The sequence below is a fragment of the Sarcophilus harrisii genome, chromosome 2 (assembly GCF_902635505.1).
Source record: "Sarcophilus harrisii chromosome 2, mSarHar1.11, whole genome shotgun sequence".
Taxonomy (NCBI): Eukaryota; Metazoa; Chordata; class Mammalia; order Dasyuromorphia; family Dasyuridae; genus Sarcophilus; species Sarcophilus harrisii.
In genome coordinates, this window is record NC_045427.1 from 643752937 (window position 1) to 643773129 (window position 20193).

A 20193-nucleotide genomic window follows, 5' to 3' on the forward strand; every position below is an offset into this window, starting at 1 on the left:
AAGAGTTGGGTAATATAAATCTCCAAACCTTAGACTAAAGGAATGAATGGCACCATATACAAAGGGTAGAGTCAGGAGAAAGAGGCAGCTGGCTCTGAGATCAGAGAGCTCCAGAGTGACCCCTAAAACGTCCCGAGGAATTTGGTAATGTTTGTAGCAGCTCTTTTTCTAGTAGCAAAGAACTGGAAAATGAGTAGATGCCCATGAATTGGGGAATGGCTAAGCAAGCTGTGGAATATGAAGGTAATGGTGTATTATTGTTCTATAAAAAATGATGAACAAGCTGATTTTAGAAAGGCCTGGAAAGATTTACATGAATTGATGCTGAGTGAAGCAAGAAGAACCAGGAATATATTGTATAATAGCAGCAACAATGTATGATGATCACCTATGAAAGATGTGGTTCTTCTCATGGTTCAGAGATCCAAAGCAATCCCAATAGACTTTGGGCAGAAAACACCATCTGCATCCAAAAAAAGGATCTAAGGACAGTAAATATAAATCGACACATGCTATATTCACTTCTTTTTTCTGTTTTTTTATCTCCCATGGTTTTTCCCTTTTGCTCTGATTTTTTTCTCCCAACATGATTCATAATGTGTATTTAAAATAAATAAACTCACTATAATCAAAAAAGAGGATTCACTTGGCAGAACTTGGTCCCTATGGATGATTAAGACAAGTCATTGCTGTAGCAGCAGATGTTGGCCATCCTCAAACCCAGGAAAACCTGAGTTCAAGCCCTGCCTTTCACATAATCTTATGGTGTGAGCCTGTACAAGTTACTTAACTTCTCTCAGTGCTCTAGGCAGAAAAGGTGCCAACTTGTATTGTTAGAAATTTCCTTAACTGGGATTTCCCTATACTAGAAAATCACACATCTAGTCCCGTTGTCCCTCCCATTATATTTAATAAAAGGTCTAGAAGTTGAGGGACTTAGGGAAGTTGAATTTGGTACACTGAGCATCATAAATAGACAATGCTTTCAAGATTCATGGATACAGACTTCACAACAGAATTAGAAACCCAATGAAAAGAACATTCTGGGAGTGTGTTTAGGTTTCACCAAGAGTCTGAACAAACTGAACTTCTATCATGAGAACAGAGGCTGTTTTGTTCTTCCTTTATATCTCATATATGAAGTATATTTCTGGCCCATAGGAGATGTTTAATAAAATGATTCTTGTCAATTGTGTTTCAAGACATTTCCATAGGGTTTCTGGATTTTTTTTCACTCTCATGCAGCTGATGAAATATTACACAATTGATCATTTTGATCACTTCCAAGTTTATTTTTTTTTTAAAAATATTATTTTCCTTCTTCCTCTAGAAATTTGCTTTCAGTTTGGGACTTCACTGGCATCATTTTCCAACATGGCTGTCCTCAATCCCAAGAAAAGATTTATGATGAGAGGCAAGGAGGCAGGGTGGAAATGAGATACTTCACTTCACTGATATTAAAGCCAAAGAAAAAGTCTAGAATCCTGCCCACCCCCCTCACATCCCCGAACTTATAAAGATACAAGCTGCCTTCCAAAACAACCGCTTCCAAGGCATGCATATGAGAGTTGAACAAAACCAGCCCTGTGCTTTCAGGAAGGATGTGCCTGAATGCACATTTTTCCCCTAAGAGTTGGGCTAAGGTGTTTGTCTCATTTCCCCAATCTTTCCATAAAGTATCACCAAGCACTCAAGATTGTCTGTTCAAAGCCCTTTGTTTTTCCCAGCCTTGGAGAGAAATTTGATGAGATCTCTCCTCCCCAGCTCCTGTACACAGGACCCTGTCACCATTCCATCCCTTCTGCTCCAAAATGACCTTCCAGGGATTGTCACTTTTTCCTAAAGATTCTTCTTCCCACACTGAAGTTTTTGCCTCCATAGTTGAGGGGCAGTTTCATTCCCCACATTGGTTCCAAATGCATTTAGGGCTGAACCCTGGGGAAATAGAATAGTGTATCCTGTTCCTTTCAGGATGAGTCAAAGAATTTTTTTAAAAATCAACAAAATCTTCAAATTCTTTGATGAAGTATTTGTGAAATATCTCTCTTGGCTCTGTCATGATAATTATAGTCAAATAGTACTGAGCTCACTTAGATAAATTTGTTTTTAATAGAAAACAATTGTGTTCTCTATGAGCATAGGCAAACTGGATGATAATGACCCACTTCCAAAGGAAATTTAAAAACACATAGTATTTAGAATGTGTAAATAGGTAGGTTCAAAGCACAGAATGAGCACAAATTGAGAAAAAAATGATCTGCCCAAGTCTGATCATTCACCTCCTTCATTAGGCTGGACATTGTGCACATTTTAGATATCTTCCAAAATCAAATCCACCCTCAGAAGACAGCCTGTAAACCATTTATTATATACTTACTATGTACCAGGTATTGTGCTAAGCATAGGAGTACTTAAAACAGAAAAAGACAGTTTCTGCTCTCAAGAAACTCAATCTAATGCAACAAGTTACTTCTTTCTGCATTTGCTACAGCTGATTGTCCTTATGTCCATCCTACATGCTCCTTGATGGTTTTTTGCAATATGGATCTCTCAAGGTTTTCCTCTTTTTTGTAACCTCATCATTCATATCACCTCCCTAACTCTGTGGACTTCAGGGTTCTTCATTGAACCCTGTTCTCTTCTTTCAAGACATTCTCTCTTTGAATACTTGTGAGGTCTCCCAAGACCTCGTTATCTCTCATGGGTTAAATTATTATCTCTATGCTCCAAACGACCAGATTGATATATCCAGGCTCAGATACTCTCCTGAACTCCAGTCCCACATCATCAGATGCAGGGAATATGTGACTATCCATTTCATATCCAAGAGGGAACTCATTATCTTCCCTCCTAACATGCCTCCTTCAAATTGTTCTACGTCCTTGGGAGGGTATAATTATCATTCCAGTCACCCGGGGTCACAATCTTAAGAGTCCTTCTCAAAATTTTTTGTTCTCTTCCATCCCACCGCCATGTAATATAGCACCAAGTCTTGCTGATTCTCCTTCCATCTCATTTTCATTCCCTTTTCTTTATCCTAGTCCAAGCTCTCATCACATCTCACTTAGACAATTGCAGTAGCCTCCTAATTAAATTTCTAAATCCCAAATTCTCCTTTAACTCATCCTGTTCTATATTGGAAAAAATATCTTCCTAATTATTTCTGATCATGTCACTATCCCACTCAAGAAAAATGAGTAGTGTTCTATTTCCTCCATGATCAATTGTTAATTCTTCAACTTGGTATTTTCGATCTTTCACTCTATGGCTCCAGGCTACCTTTAAGACTTACTCCAGAATTACCTTTATAGAGTCCATATTCTAGTCAAATTAACCTATTTATATTGTCTGGATCCGAAGCCCATTTCTGTGACTTTTCCTGACCACGCCCCATGTCTATAGAATGCTCTTCACCTCTGCCTCTTAGAATCTGTAACTTCCTTCAAGACTTTTCTTAAATGCAACTTCTTGCATGAGATTTTTCCTTGCTACCATTCATTCATTCAATTCCTAATCCCCAGAGTAGTGTATGTGTATGTAGAACTGTGTGTGTGTGTGAGCCCACGCTCTCCTCCTTCTCCAAAGATCAGGCTTACTTGGCCATTATTTGTTTACATTTCCTATCCCACAGTAGCACTAGCCAGTCCCAGAACCAGAGCTCTTTTGCTTTGCTTTGACTTTTGTCCCATTGCCTCCATATTGAAGATACTGGGCTGCTGTCAGATTAGATGGATATTTGGAAGCAAGCACTTCCGAGTCTGAGGACATTCCAAAATAGGAGTTACAGAATGGCTTTAGGCTACAGGGACATCACTGACCCTAGAGACCAACCTTGATCATACTCGAATCACTAAGTTCTGGTATGTTTGCATGTTGATTTCAAGTTTATGTGATTCATTTATTTGTATTATTATTCTCTAAATCTCTGTTTCTCTTATAAATATTTGTCAATCAGGCTACATCTTATTTATATCACTTGGGTTAAAAGGAATTGCAAGAATCTCATGAGTGTCCACAGCTGTCACATTGATATTTCTAAAATACAGCTTTAACCACATCACCCCTTACTCTAAAATCTTCAATAGTTCCCTTTTGCCTATCAAAAAACACACAAAACCTCATACTAGCTTGTAAAATTCACCATTTGTCCACCAATCTTTTTAGTCTTATTTCTGCTGACATGATATGTCGTTATATCCTCATTTTGCATGCTCATTTCCAAATATCCCTTTTTCCTCATCCCTACCCCATTACTTAGTCAATTATCCCTTTTAAGATGGCTGGGAAAGCATGGGGTGGTGGTAGCAGTAAGAATGAAGTAATTCAGAAAAAAAAAACAATCAAGAAATATTATTTTCTAAGGTCCCTTATTAAGCACCACTTATGTTGGGGAAAAGGTACAGACTCAAAAAAATAATAGATTTTTGAAGTATCGAATTATTTCTGTAAATTATCTAGACTAAGAATCTATCCAGTCACCAAGGCAACAGACAATTGTTTATTATATGGTTATATTTGTGTGAATGGTTCTAGAGGTATCAGGATAAACATTCAACAATCATCTGGGGAAAGAGGAAGTGAGATGGTTGAATCTTTTAAATTGAATTTGCATTAACACTTTCTTAAATCTAGACAATCAACAAAATGATAAATCAGTCCCCTGATTTATAGCAACTGCTGACTTCTGAGATTAAATGACCACAATGAAATTGGAACAATTGGCTCTTGCCAAGAGTGGTAAGCACATTCCTGCTTGGACCTTGCAACAAATTATTACCACACACTAAAAACATTTAACAAATGCCTCCTGTACACTGCGTGCAAAGCACAGATAGCTTTTGTACCAGTTTCTGAAGTTCCAGAGTTTAGATCTTTGGCCAATGAATCATGCTGCCTTTCAACGTTTGTCACCTTCTTAAGTCTCTGTCTTTTTAAATACCATTCCCCTAACATAACTGTATAATCCCTACTTTTCTCCAGCACTCAGCCCAGGTGTCTCCTCCTAATATGTCCCCAGACTCCCCAGTTATCAGTCCTCTGGCATCCTATTTAAATTACTAGATCTAATCTTCTATTTACTTTGCATTTGTGTATCTGAGTCCATGTCACATTTCTTTAAAAAATGGAATTTTGAGGGCAGAGGCTCTTTCTCCATCTTTGCCTGGAGCCTAGAAGAGTACCTGGCATATAGCAGGGGATTAATAATCATAGAATTGAATACTTTCACAATGTTTCTTTTAGGTGGAAGGATAAATGCTCATATTATGTAATAACAACTTGCCAAATAAGTTCCAAAATGAGTTGAAAGTTCTCAGATACTAGTCAGAATTATGTAACCTCTGAGCATCCATTCCAATTGAGATTTGGTATATATTTCTATTTTAAAAATCCCATTCTCTTTCCACGTATACTTATAGACATCCATGACAGAGTATATACTCACACTTGTGTACCTATACATGTCAACATATTTATGCTTCTCAACCAGTAAAAAGGTTTGGGAATCACAGCATTTAAAAACACAAGGGTGCTTAGAGATCAAGTCCAAATACTTCATTTTCAACATGCCCACACAAAATTAAGGCCATAAAAGTGAAGAACTCAATCAGGTCATATGGGTCTTTATTTATATACTTTGTGATCATAAACTAATAGATTTATAATTAGAAGGAACATTAAATGTCATTAAATATCTGCCTTCTCATTTTACAGGTGGAAAAACCGAGGGCTACCCAAGATCATCTAGTAAGTGCTTGAGGCAGAATTTGAACCCAGGTTCTCCTGGTCCCCAAGTCTAGTGGGGTCTGGTCTCTATTCCATGATGCCCTAAACATGGAAAAATGCAAAACTGGGATTTAAACTCAGGGCTTTGGATCCCCAATTCAGGGATCTGTCCTTGCAGTCTGCCTTCCCTGCTGTGTTTGCAAATGCTGATATTCTTATTTTACACAACACCAACACCATAAAGGTTAGTTGCAAGTCTCTTTAAGCAGAGCCCACTCAACCCATGCAGGAGACTGTGAGCTGGTTTCTAAGCTGAATAAAGTGTCTCTGACTCGCTTTGGCCACGACGCAGAATGACGCTTCTTCCGTACGGGAAAGAACAATCATGAAACACACCACAGTCGCCAAGAACAATACAAAGAGGTTATATCAATTTATTTCTCATGTAACAATTGATTAGTTTTGAAAAATTCCCATTTTTAACATTTAATTCCATCTTTCTTCTTTTTAAAAAAAATCAGTAAAAGGACAAAACCCACACAAAAATACAGTCTGTATCTGCTCCATATTTACAGATAACTGGTCACTATTAAGGCACAGATTTAAAACTAACATTTGAATCTATCAATCCCAATGTTTTGTGCATCATGTAACACTGACCACACTGCCCAAGGCAGCATTCTATTCCTTTTGTGGAATCCAAAAGAAGTGAGAAAAATTAATTTCCAGTGTTTTTTGTTGCTGATTGGGTGGTTGGGTTCTGCACCTCTGTTGACTACTGGAGGGGTCCTGGGGTATCCTTCACTTTGGTATAGCTAGACAAGTCTTGCTCTCAAGACACACAATCTACTGAATATCAGCCACGTTTCGCCTTCTTTCTCTAGCTGCAATGCCTCGTGTTGTTCTCACAAAAGAAACAACTTATTTTCCAACTAGGGAGGTCTTGTAAAAGGAGAATGGCAAAATTCAAGAGACTAACTCAGCTAAATCTGAATCTCAAATGGGAGTCACTACCAGGTGCGGACAATTGAGTGTGACAGGTTTCAATGAATCAAGTGGAAGAAATGCCCATCATCAGATCTACTTGTAGAGAGAGCATTCCAATCCCACATCATGAAGAAGATCTGGCTCCATCTCCAGCTGAGCAATCTCTTATTTGCAATTATCACTGATCATTCCATGATTGCCTCATCAGTTATGCCTTCAATATGGCCACCTTTATTTTTTAAAGTGAAAAACGTTCTCTCTCTGTGCAAATTGTCTCCTCAATTTTCTTTCCTTTCTTTAAGGATAGGATTTCTCCATGAAAAAGTGACAAGCAAGAATTTTTCATCCCATGTTTCTATTTTTAAAAAAACACACACAATAAACTCAGCTACTGTAAATGCTTATCTTAATGTCTTCTGCTTAGAGCACTTGACAGTGGTTTATGTCCATTTTTAAAGTTCTGAATATTGAACATAAATAAGACTTTACAGTACAGGTGAATCCCAAGATTTCCTATGAGAAAGTATTTCTACAAATTTAATGCACTTGGAACCTGACTTCTGAGGGGTGATGAAGGAGGAAGGGAGGGAAGGAAGGAAAGAAAGAGGAAGGGAAGAAAGGAAGGGAAGGAAGGGAAGGGAAGAAAGGAAGGGGAGAAAGGGAAGAAAGGAAGGGGAGAAAGGGAAGGAAAGGGGGAGGGAGGGAGGGAGGGAAGGAAAAGGAAGGAAGGGAGGGAGGGAGGGAGGGAGGGAGGGAAGGTGGGGGGAAAAGAGGGAGGGAGAGAAGGAGAGAGGGGAAAAGGAGAGAGAGAAGAAAGGAAAAATGAAAGAAAAAATAGAAAGCAAAGGATTGAGAGAAGAGAGAAGAGAGATGGAGGGAGAGAGGGGGAGGAGGGAAAGAGAGGAGGACAAGGAAAGGGGAGAGAAAGAAAGAGGGAGAGGGAGAGAAAGAGGCACATAGGCACACTTGGACTTTTTTTCTTCCATGTAAACCCTTCCTAAGTCTATAAGAGGATGTCTGAAGAGAGACACAGGAAACATTGCCAGGTTTCGTGGACTTTCACAGTATCAGAATGTAATTAGGAGCTCTGACCACTGATGTTGTGGCCGTGGGTATTTCAAGCCCAGCCACGGTTGGAAAGGGCCCATCCGAAGACAACCAGCTTCCCCTGCCCCAGATGAATGTCAGCCAAACACCGCCTATGATTCCGGATACCTCGCGCACGTGTTTGGTGCCTAAGAATCGCCTATGGAGCCAGCACTGTGGCCACTGCTTCCCGTTATCACAGCATCAGTGCTGTCTTGTCTGTTAAATAGAGTTGGGTTTGAGCTCCAGTCACATGAATGCCGTTCATTCTCTACCATATATTTTAGTAGGTCTCAGTTTCCTCTGTTAAGTACACTAATGTTTATAGTACCTAAAAATAAAAGTCTGATATAAATAAATGTCCTTTAGTGGCAGTATACTAAAAAATAGCCCTTTGCCTTCAGACAACCATTAAAATCATTTCTTTTTGGCAATACAGGCAGCAGTTAAATATGAAGACTGCAAAGGATTAATATTGCAAGATCCATTTTGGTCTTTCATCACACTGATTACAGATGAGCAAATTTCAGGGCTAAAGGTTTCTAGGATGCAAAACCTAAACGGACAGAATTGGTCCAGAACCAAGTGAACTGTTTTTATATCACCTTCCACCCTCCCACCCCGGCCACTCGCCATGAAATTATAGGATAATACGCATAAAGATCATAATCTTGTACCATCAGTGGGAGAAATTTTATCTAGTAGGAACACACGGCTGAATTTGAATGGGGCCAATATATGAGTTGACGTGAAAAAAAAACCGGGAGGGAGAAAAAAATAATTTCCACAGGACAAGAAATCAGGACATGTAAAGTGCTGAAAGACCTCAATAATTATTTTTAAGCAGTACCAGAAAATTCCAACTTGATAAAAAAAAATACAACCCAAACAACAAAAGAAAAAAAACAAATCCAAAAATCCACCCCCAAACAAAACACAAAAAAATCTCTGCTCTTCAGCATCTCAGATGTCAATTTTTTATCCTTCATTCAAAGTAAAAATTCAGTGCATATATTTTATAGGAAATAAAAAAACTAAACCCCTCTTATTATTATTATTATTATTATTGCAAATTCTGTCGAATCTATGTAAGAAAAAGAAATCCACATTTTGGTGTTCTGCAAGACGACAGATGAATGTTTCTTCAAAACGCTTTGGTCCTGGTCCCCGATGCCAAAGTGCTGAGGGTGATGTGCAGTGACAGCTGGTCGGCCACAGGATCCCTGTGTCCAACTCAAGAGTTATCTGGGGGAGAGCCAAGGCTCGGTGCTACCAGCGGCCGCTGACACTAGCAATGTCCGAATGATACTGACGAGGCAGCCTCCCACTGGCTCCTCCTTCCAGAGAAGAGGCTCGCGTATTGGGTGGTTCGAAAAGTTTCCTTCGGTTTTTATTCAGTTCTAGGGAAGACAGAGAGGAAAGGGGAGAAAGGGGAGTCGGGGAAGAACATGAATTAATTATCAAGATTTGAATCAATATCTAAGGTAGCCTAGGAGACCTAGGACAGTCTGTTTGGTAGCATCTCACCCTGACACCAGGATCTGTATTTACAGCTCAAGGTCTATTGAGAAAAGGCAAACTGTTTTGGTTAAAAAAAACAAAAAACAAAAAACAAATCCACTGCCCAGTTAGAATATAAAGAAGTTCAATTACAATGGCGAAGGCTTGGCAACACAGAGTGGATGCTTGTTAGTCACAGATGCGAAAGTAACTCTCTGGAACCCAGAACAACAAATCAAAGAGCGTCCTCTTCAGCCCCCTCCCCGGCAGCGTCCTTGCGGAAGGGAAGGAAGGTGGGCAGACTTCACGGAAGATATGCATATTTAATAGGGTAGCTGGCACAGAGTTCTTGCATGACAGAGGAAATGAGAAACGTTATTAAATTTTTAAGGGCCAAGCATGTGATAATATTTGGACAGTTCGAGCCAAATATAAAGGGATGAGAAGTAGAAATGCGCTCAGCAGAGAGGCAAGGATGGACTCGGAGAGAATCCTTATGTTTCCAAAGCCCAGAATTGGACCCAGACCCCTGTCCTCACCCCCATAAACTGGTCACGAGAAAACCTTTCAACTGCAAGTCTCTTTGTCTTCAGGAAAACACTTGATCAATTCAAACAAACAAGTGAATAATCACAGTAGTAAGGCTGTCAGCCCAAGAAAGCTCCTGCTCCAAATGAAGTACATCACAATTTTTTTCATGAAATGACTTGGATTATTTATATATTCAAAGATTAGGTCAACAAATATATGTGTGTGTATGTGTGTGTGTGTACACATACATATATCTATATTATCTCTCTCTCTCTCTCTCTCTATATATATATATATACACACACACACACACACATATATATACACACATCAAAAGTAGAAAGCCATGAAAAGTTGACCTTGTTCCCAAACATGTGGGGGGTAAAGGTAAAACCTGTGATTTCACAAGCATGGGGAATTTTCAATGAGGAAACTCCATCTACCAAGGATGATCCTTATCTTTTTTTTGCAATCTGTTCTGTTAGGAGAGCTATCTGAAGCACTGAGAGGTTATATGACTTGCCCAGAGTCACCCAGGCTCTATAAGGGGTGGCCGTGCCTTGAGTTTAGGATTTTCCTGACTTGAAGGTCAGCTCTCTGTCCACTCTATGCCTCGTGGACTCTCATAGCCTATCATAAATAAGAGACCAGAAAATAAGGCCTGGTTCTGGAAGGCAGAGCTTTTCTGTCTGGGACTTTTCCCCATCATTATGGTAAAAATTACTCTCTAATTCCAAGAAACCCAACCATTTGAACTCTTTTAAGTTTTAAAACATTTCAGTCCCTCTCCCTCTCCATCCCAGGAAGATGGTCCACTGAATGAAGAAAGAAATGGGGATTTTTAAACAGTGAATCTGGCTTCAATAATGTTTTTTTATTATAGCTTTTTATTTACAAGATATATGCATGAGTAATTTTTCACAAACTGCTGCTTTATCCACCATAACAGGATAGATGCCCATTTGAAAAATAGTAGCCCTTAATATGTGCAAGACATGACTCACTCCGTCAGTAGATGGTAGATTTGCTCATTTATGAAGTTAAGTCACCTGATGAGAGGGCCAGAACGCATCTGGATTTGCAGATACCTTTCAATGACTCCTCCAGTTGGTGGGGACAGCTCATGGAGCTCAAGAAAGTGGCAAATATGCCATCGCCTTTAAATACAAGTATTCAGTCTCATCGCCCAGCCATGGTCACAGTTAGGCAGGAAAGCTGACTTAACTAGCTGTTTAACTGGCAGGGAGTAGTATAGATTGCCTAGTGATATAGTAAGCTCCTTCTCAATGGGGATCTAGCTAAAGCCACTGGGGCACTCGCTGGGGATACTGTTAAAGGGATCCTTTTCCGAGCAAAGGAAGGGCCCTATGCCCTCGAAGGCTCCTCCTACCTCTAAGATTCTGTGATTTGGGCAGAAAGGCCCACGGGGCCATCGTTAGTTCTGATGTCTGCAGTTTGGGGGAGATGGGAAGCTTGATATTGGTACCATGGGTCAGATTTTTTTTAATGTCCCCCCTATTCATTACACATAGAATCTGCTTTCCAGTTAGAATAATAATTGTAATAACCATAACTCACATTTTCTATGGCAGTTTTAGGACTGCAAAATATTTAACACATATTATTTCACTGGATCTTTATGACAAGTTACCTGTTCTTTGTATTTCCTACTTATGAAACCCAAGGTCTCTCAGCCGGGAGAGATTTAAATCCTATTCTTCAGTCTACCACACACTCTCTAGCTTTCGAGCCATTCACTTAACTGTGAACTATTGAACTTTGAACAAATTATCTAACCTCTCTGGGCCTCAGTTTCCCTGACTGTAAAATGAGTCTTTGGGTCTAGATGACCTTAGAGACTCCTTGTGGTTCTGCAGAAACTTCAGATCTTCTGTCTCTCTCTTACACACCCCCACACGCACAAATAAACACATGATGATTTTAAATTTCTCTTAAACATGTGGTGGAGAAAGCTCTTTCCAAGGAGCTGTAGGGTTGTCCAAGAGCGGAGCGCACTCCTATCAATGAGGTACAGCTTTTTCCACAGATTGTCCCAAGGACTAGAACTTGGGCTGGAAAAGCCATCTCTGGGGGTCCAACTAGTACTTATGTTTCACAAAGAGGTTATCACTTTACTGAGCATTAGCTTCTTGAAGTCAGGGAACTGTTTCCATTTTTTCTCTCTAGCCCCAGCACAGTTGCTGGAATATGGACACTTGGTACATTGGTTAATGATAGCTTTCCTAATGAAATGCTATATTTCTATCTGCTTACAATCCCTCTTCCTCCCTCATCCCCCCAAAGAAAAAGAAACTATTTGGGAGACAGAACTCCCAACGTGATGGCTCTCGCTCCTTCCCCTCTCAGGCGTCCTTAGTCCTCCATACTCCTGGGAGGATACTTTTACATGTCCAAGAGATGGTAGCTACCGCGATGCTCCAAGGGATGCATGGGGAGCAAAGCTATAAGACCAGGGAGGATTATTTCTGCCTTGCTTTCTAGCCTCGATTTCACAGACAGACAGAAAACAATCAAGTCCAATACTCTGTCCCCTTGGACGAAACACACTGGGAACCTCAGGAGGACAATGCAGTCCAGTCCAGAGGCTAAGGGCATCACTTGAACAAACTACTACTGGCAGCTTGACAAGGAAATGCCTCACCCCGGAGGCACCCAGTCCAGCATTAAGGGCTGGCGACCCCTACAAGAAGCTTGGGTACTCTGGCATGCTAAACCCCCCAGGTACCAGAAGAAAGAAACAAAGTGCCTTTGAATAGATCAGGCCAGATTAAGCCCTAATGATAAGCTGTTTTTTTCTTTCATTTAAAAAAAGCCATTTCTTCCTGTAATTTTGTTTGTTTCCAGCAAAGCTGAGGGAGAGTTTGGGAGAATACCAACCTTTCGTCCTTGTATTTCCAAGGTTCACACAATCCTGGCCGCCCTCAGGATCTTGTTGCGCATCTGACCAGAGTCACAAACTAAAAGAATAGGGCGGGAGATGTTAGATCTAACTGAGGGCTGGGAGTGAAGCCTGTGCTTTTGCTGGGGCCCTATCTAAATAGGGGGCCACTTGCTCCCAATGTCTGAAAGAGTGAGAATTTCCATTTTATAAGGAAATTTAAGTGGGTTATGATGCTGCTACCATGACTTTAATTCTCTAACATCCCTTCTAGATGGAGATTTTCTTTTCCTTTAATTAACATGCTAAAAAAAAAAAAGCATTCTGGCCCCAATTCTTTTCTAACCTGATACAATATTTAGAACCAGAAGGGACCAACTTTCTTTTTTACAAAAGAAGAAACTGAGGCAAAAAGAAGTGCCTTGCCCAAGACTACAATGGCACAGCTGAAGCTTGAATCCCAGGCCTGTGTTTTCCCTCTGTCCCTCCCACCATCCATCCTGATTTCTACATTAAAGGTCAAATTGGAAACACCTTCCTTTGAGGAACACCAACCGATCAGATGGACCCTGCTAAACAAAGAAGCCTTCGAAATTCCAGCTTTTTGGGAAAGTGGGTGACAAAAGGAGCCGCTAAGTTTAATTCTAAGTTCTCCACAAAGGAGAACAAATCACACTTTAAGGAAGTGTCTTCTTCATGCTGTCAGTGTGTTCAAAAACAGCATCTAATTCAAAGTCCTCCCTGCCTGTCAGAAGCGGATGAGCACTTTGGAACTCTCCCTGGGCTAGGTCATATAAAGCTCTCCCAGGCCATCCAAAAGCCACGTTCTTTCCCCAATTGGTCTCTTTGGGGAAAGACATTATCATGGACCTGTTGACCAGTTTAGGGACACAGTGACCTCTGATGAAAGCATCCCACAAGCTACAGGGTCTGTGCCAGGGAGTTCTTCACTAAATTAAGTGATGACTTTCCCCTGGCATGTATCGTGAGCAGAAACTCCGAAAACTTTCTGAACCCCTCCTCAATAAGAAGAACTTAAGACAGTTCCAAGCTTCTCTGGATTATGCCATAGAACAGCTGGGCTCCGCCAACATATTAGAAGCAGCAGAGCCGTGGAGTGGATCTAGTTTCATTGGCTTTCAAGGATGCAGAGTCACAAGAGGTGGGAAATGGCCACTCAATCCATTTACTCAGCTCGTTTCTGTCCAGGGGCTCCTCTTGGGGGCTCATTACATTTATTCCAAACCACAAAAGAAGTTTTAAAAAAAAAAAAGGAAGGAAGAAATGAAAGAAAGAAAACTGCCTATAGTCAAATAGGATTTTCTAAGAGAAAGTCTGAATGTTCTCTGTGTTTTCTTCCCTTCCCCAATCATATGAAAAGATTTAGATAAGACTGATGCTCTTTTTAGCAAGTGCTGATTAGTGTATGACATTTTATTTCATACACTTTCAGAAGAGCACAGAGATAGCTTGAAGGGACTTAGGGAGCAATTAATACAGTTATTTTACAGAGAAGGAAGGAAACTAAGGCCCAGGGAACTAGAGGGACTTGTCCAAGCTCTCATATCCAGCGAGTGGCAGAGCCAACATTAGACCAGATATTCCCATTCCCAGCCCAATGTCCATTGTCATTAGATCACAGACCTAAGGTGGAAAAGATCTCCCAGCCATCTAGTCCAACCCCTTAATTTTATAGATGAGGAAGATGAGACCTGAGTTTCTTATCCAACATCACAAAGCTAGTATCAAGATCAGGATTGGAATCCATATCCTTCAACTCTTTCCCCTGTTTAGACCTCGAACGTTTTATTGCCCAACAGTGATCTGATTTAAGCAGCCAGGTTTGTGGAGATGCATTAAATGATCTACGTCATTACATATCCATTAACACAGTGCCATAACACTTTGTCATTGTTGGTGAACTGAATTACTAAAATACCTTGGTGACCTTTCCTGGCAGGTCAATAATGGAAGCAGTGACCAGTTGGTTTAGACTGAAGATCATTCTGTGATGAAATACCAAGATCAACATTTTGTGCGAGTACTCTGGCACCCTAAATCCCTCCATATACCAGAACTAAGAAAAAACATGTATTTTTGAATAGATTAGGACACATTAAGTTCTAATGTTAAGCTATTTTTTCTTTCATTTTAAAAAGCCATTTCTTATTTTTTTTTTGTTTCCAGCAAAGCTGATAGTTTAGGAAAATACCAACCCCTTTGAAACAACTTTCCTCAGTTTTTTCCTTCTCGTTGTGAGGGAAGACCCCTAGATGGGAAGTTTTACTCTCCTGAACCCTTCCTCGGGAAATACTGAAAAAGCGACCTTTTACTTTTTCTCTGACTCAGTCCTTTATACCCCCCCCCTTCCTTACATCCTCCAAGTGCATTTAGAGGCTCTGGGCTCACCATCTTAATCCATTCCATCCACTCCCAGGAGACCTTCAAGTCAATGAACCAGCCAGTATATGCTTTTGCTGTAGTGGTAAAGGCCAGACTCGGTTCTCTACCCTGATGTGCCAGAGTCTCTCCTGGGACATTGAGAGACAGTCTCTTCTTTCGTTCATTAGTGGCCACCACATCACCTTCACACGGTCTTGTGATGCTGTACACTGGAACCTTTCAGACTATGACTTCTGTCAAATCCCTAAACCTCCTGGTGACCTTTTCCTGAGTTCTCTAGAGGGAATAACCTCTATTCAGTTAGATTTAGCATCAGATCTGAAGCCCATTATCTATAAAGAAGCTTGTGTTTCTTAAGTCACTGCCCAGGACACAAAATAGCAACCAGGAAAAACACTGACAGACAGTCAAATTTTCCAACATCTATCGTTTTCCATGAATTTTTTAAAAAACCATCTCCTTTTTTGGCATTTCTAAAAAGTTCTGTTACACTTTTTAAAGATAAGTGCTTAGATTTCAGGAACTGAGGGTTCTTGTGGCACATGACACTTTATCAATAACTGTAGACCCAGAAGTTGCCATTGCTTAAAAAAAAGTGAAGATGGAGGAGAACCAATCCAATGGCAGAACCTAGCTTGTGAACTCTGAATCTGAGCAGCCAGTACTGTAAGGATCCCCAGAGGAAGGCCAGGCATTGGTGGGTAGTCATCTGCATCTCTCACACCAATGAGATTCCAGATCTAGGGGGCATCTTGGACCTCTGGTAGCTTTGTCATAGTTACCTGAGATGGCGAGCAGCATTTTCCTTCTGGCCCCAAAAGTTGTAATCCCCAGCTCCTTTAAATCCTGATCTGTAAGGGTGAGGAATGTCTGAAGATCAATCTACGGACATAAAACAAAGAGAAGCTCCGTCAGCAACATTGGATTCATCCCCTTAAAGACTGGTCTGTAAATAATTGATTTCTTCAGGGGCTAGTTCTTCTTCCCTCTCACTCTCTTCCAAATCACCTTATATTTGCTTTGGTTGTATTTAAAAGATTTATGTTTTTCCCCCTGACATAACATAAACTTTTTGAGGGCAGAGACTATTTCATTTTTGTTCCTAAATCTCTAGCACCTAGTAGAGTGTCTAGCAATAGTAGACATTTAATAACTGCTTCTTTCCAGGTGGACAGAGGGCTGGGTTGGAATCAGGAAGACTCATTCTCTTGCGTTCAAATCTGGCCTCCGACACTTCCTGTCTGTGTGACCCTGAGCAAGTCACTTAACCGAGACCGCCTCAGTTTCTTCATCTATAAAATGAACTAGAGAAGAAATAGCAAACCATTCTAGTAATTTTGCCAAGAAAACCTCAAAGTAGGTCACGGGGAGTCAGACACCACTACAATAACCAGGAGTGCATAAGTATACTCTATTCTCTCCTGTCTTCCCCAACTGTTTGATGGATAGACCATCCATCACCTTCAGTTCTAGCCGCACTCCACATTTGGGCTCCATCACCTCATTGATGAAACAAAATGAGAAAGGGGCATGTAAAATAAAGGAGAAAAAAAGGACTAGGAAATTGTGACGACATTTTAAAGAGAAAATGGAATCTTAGAGGAGAGATAGTTAAAGTATCACTCTGAGAACTGTCAGCATTTGGGGGATTGTCATGGCTGGAGAGAGGCTCTGAGAGACAGAAGGGGAAAGGACTAAGAGAAATTTCTTCCTGAGAGCTTAAATGACTTAAGTATCAAGGAGAAAAAGCCTGAGTACATACAGAGAAAAACTGTGCTGGTGGTGACACCATTTTTAAAGGTACCCAGGGACTGATTTTTAGTAAACTCCAAGACAAGGGAAATTTCTGCAAGGATAGAAAGATTCTGGATGATACTTTTACCATCACCCTCAAAACATGACTGAAGGATACTGCTAGTAGGAAACTAGACTTACTCTTCCCTTTAGGAAAGCTGTTATGTAAGTCTCTTTCAATAATTAGAGAAAGGCAAAGTACCAATCACCCGATCACAAGATAGCACCGAATCCCGTCAAGTCAACAGAATGAGTAAAAGCAATAACATTCATTATCTGAGACTGTGAGAATCCACTGGTCAATTAATTAGCATTTATCAAGCTGAAACCCTGCGCTAGGCACTAGGAGATACAAAAATAATATGAAATGGTTCCTGCCCTCAAAGAGCTTGCATTTTATTTGGAAAGACAAACTCGTGCACATCTACAGAAGTAGGCTGTTGGCAAAGGTCTTGTGTTACAGATTGGAGCCTTTGATCTGGGATCTCACTAATGAGATTAAATCCACAGGATTTTATTAAAGTAAGCAACAAAAAGATCCGGTTGTCCAAAAATATTTGGAGGATCTATCTGTATAACAACAAAAATTAGAACCTGTGCATATTTTAACATAAAATATATACCATATTAAATATAATAAATCAATGATTATAAATATATATAATAAATTGCCATGTATATTACATATTAAATATATCATAAATTATATCATTTTAACATAAAATATATCTTGTAATTACCATGTTATGTATTAATATATAAATTATGTAAATATATAAGAAATTTCTATAACAAAATAATACAAATATTTAACAAAGAGGAGCTAAAAACACATGGAGTATTAATTACTATGATGAACCATGGGAAGGGAACTCCTAAGCTGATGCAGAGAGAACACACAATTGGAACATGTATTCTGACAATGGTAAATTGAGGGGAAAATTAAACAGTATTGCAAATAAAACGAGATGAAAGAAAATGAGTCATTGACTCATTATTTTGTTAAAGTATATTTTTAATCAAATTGCAACTTGTTTTCAGTTTGAGGTTTTTACATGGGATTTCAATTCTTATTCTTTTGTTCCTTATATGAGACTATTATTAAGATACAAGAACCCATCTCACAGAAACGATGGATATTGTGACAACATTTTAAAGAGGGAATGGGATCTTGGGGGAGAAGTAGTTTAACTGTCATTCTGAGGAGTGACAACAGTCAATTGTCATGGCTGGAGAGAGACATGAGAGACTGAAGGGGAAAGGAATAAATTTCTTCCTGAGAGAATGAATGACTTAAGTGTTAAGGAGAAAAAGCCTAAGAGACATTACGGGGAAAGTTTAATTCAGGGTATTTTTGCAGAAGATATACTATAGAGATTTCCTAAAGAGAATTACTGAGACACTTTGGCTCCCATCCTGAGAGAACTGAATTGTTGGACTGAGATGTAGTTGATGGTTACCACTGACTCTAGATGATATTTTTTTTCCACCCAATATATTCTATTGAAATATTTAACTATTTTTCAGCCCTGTTAATTGTTAACAAATTATACAATCAGTGAGTTAACACTATGTAATTACTAGGGCAGATCTATAACTTATAGTAAGAAAATATATTTGAAAATGTCCGAAGATGAAAAAGATAGGGAAGATTTGCATCCTCACTGATAGAAGAATAAAATCAAAGGTCCAAAGTATCAAACTCAAGCATTATATGCCATAAGGGGCTGACCAATTTTCAATTTGCTAAAATACAAAAACAAAAAGTTCTCAAAATTCAATTCTACTGTACTTAATTGTATCTTTCCTTGATTATTCAGACATTACTTCAAGCTCACACAGGGCAGAGGTGTCAGACTCATAGCCTACACTGCTTCTGAGGTTTGGCTAATTAAATTAAAATTAAAATAGAATCCTGATTGTAATGTATTGATGTATCAATAAAAAATAATGTGTCACCATATTTGGCTTTCTAAATCAATCTGTAGGCCACAGTGACACTTAAGAAAGGCTTGATGATCCCTGTTTCTATCTGAATTATATCACTACTCTAGAATGTCTCCAGGTCATCAGGGATCAATGTGGAGGTAATAGGTTTGTCTTGATTAATCAAATGATAGAAAGAGAACTTGTTCTGGATTGTTACAGGGTCTATCATCTCCAGAGTCAAGTCCTATACGCTGGTTATTTCTTCCCTAAGCAGGTCTATATGAAATCTTCATTCTGTTCTTCCCCAGTGGTGGAATAAAACTTAAGGGAAAAAAGGGAAAATGTCCAGAGGATCATTCAATGCCATTTAAACTCTGACTCTGACACAGCAAGGGGCTTTAGAAATCATTGTGCCTTCTTCAGCTGAATTTCTCCTAAAAGAAATCCCCAAATACTCAGCCCAGGGAGATAAGAATTCTAGAATCACAAAATGGACTTTTAGATCTAGAAAGAATCTCAGAAATCATTTATAAGGGCTAATCTTTAAAGGGTGTTGATGAAAATATTGCCATCTTTGAAAATCGTTGGTGAGCTGAGGTTTAACAGATTTCCTGAAGGAAAAAAGCTAGCCGATGCCCTGAAATGTAACATGTTCTCTCCCCATAAAGACTCCTTTCTCCAACAAAGGAAGGAAAAAATACTTGGAAATTAAATTTAATAATTTATTGAACTATGTAACCATGAACTGAATTTGTGGCATGAAGCTGGGCTATAAAAATCTAGGCTTTCTCACTGAGAAGCACACAGCTGGGAATTGCTGACTCAGTCAGCTATTCTCTCAGAAGCAAAATGATAAAATCGGCCATCTCTGAACTAATATCTGACCCCATGGGTGAGGACAGAAGAACAGAAGTCCCACAAATGTTCTGCCCACACCCCGAATGGTCCTTCCAGGGTCTGCCTACAGAGAAGCATGGAGGAGGGACGGATACCCAAGGGAGGACCTCACCAGAAAATGGCCATGGCTCATGAAGCTGAAGGAATATGGAAGTCAGAATAAAGCCGGTGCCATTTTGTTCCAGAGGATGTAGAAATGCCATCATGCAGATGAGCAAAGACAGTGTTCCTACTGAAACAGGAGTTTGGGGGGATCCCTAATGCCTTTAGGATAAAATATAAAGAGTGCCTTTGTAAAGGTTTTCATGATTGACGCTAGATGACTATTCCCAGTGTCTCTGTCTCTCTGTGTGTCTCTTGTCTGTCTCCCTCCCTCCTCTCTCTATTTCTTTCTCTCATACATGTATGTACATATGTATGTATTTATGTATATATATGCATAT

General features: G+C 39.7%; 1 protein-coding gene across 3 annotated transcripts in view; it reads right to left on the minus strand.

The window, feature by feature from the left end:
- Positions 1-7623: 7623 nt before the first annotated feature.
- BICC1 (BicC family RNA binding protein 1) overlaps positions 7624-20193 on the minus strand; it is a 254358-nt gene continuing 241788 nt past the window's right edge. For 2 of the 3 annotated variants that reach the window (XM_003755073.3, XM_031956957.1), the window contains 2 exons: positions 15913-16012; positions 7624-9197 (listed from right to left, as the gene is read on the minus strand). In XM_003755073.3, coding sequence (XP_003755121.1) covers positions 9067-9197; positions 15913-16012 — 231 coding nt within the window. In that variant the 3' untranslated portion in view covers positions 7624-9066. Of the gene's footprint in view, positions 9198-12726; positions 12807-15912; positions 16013-20193 lie in introns of all 3 variants that reach the window. The other variant, XM_023506771.2, reaches the window with a different exon arrangement.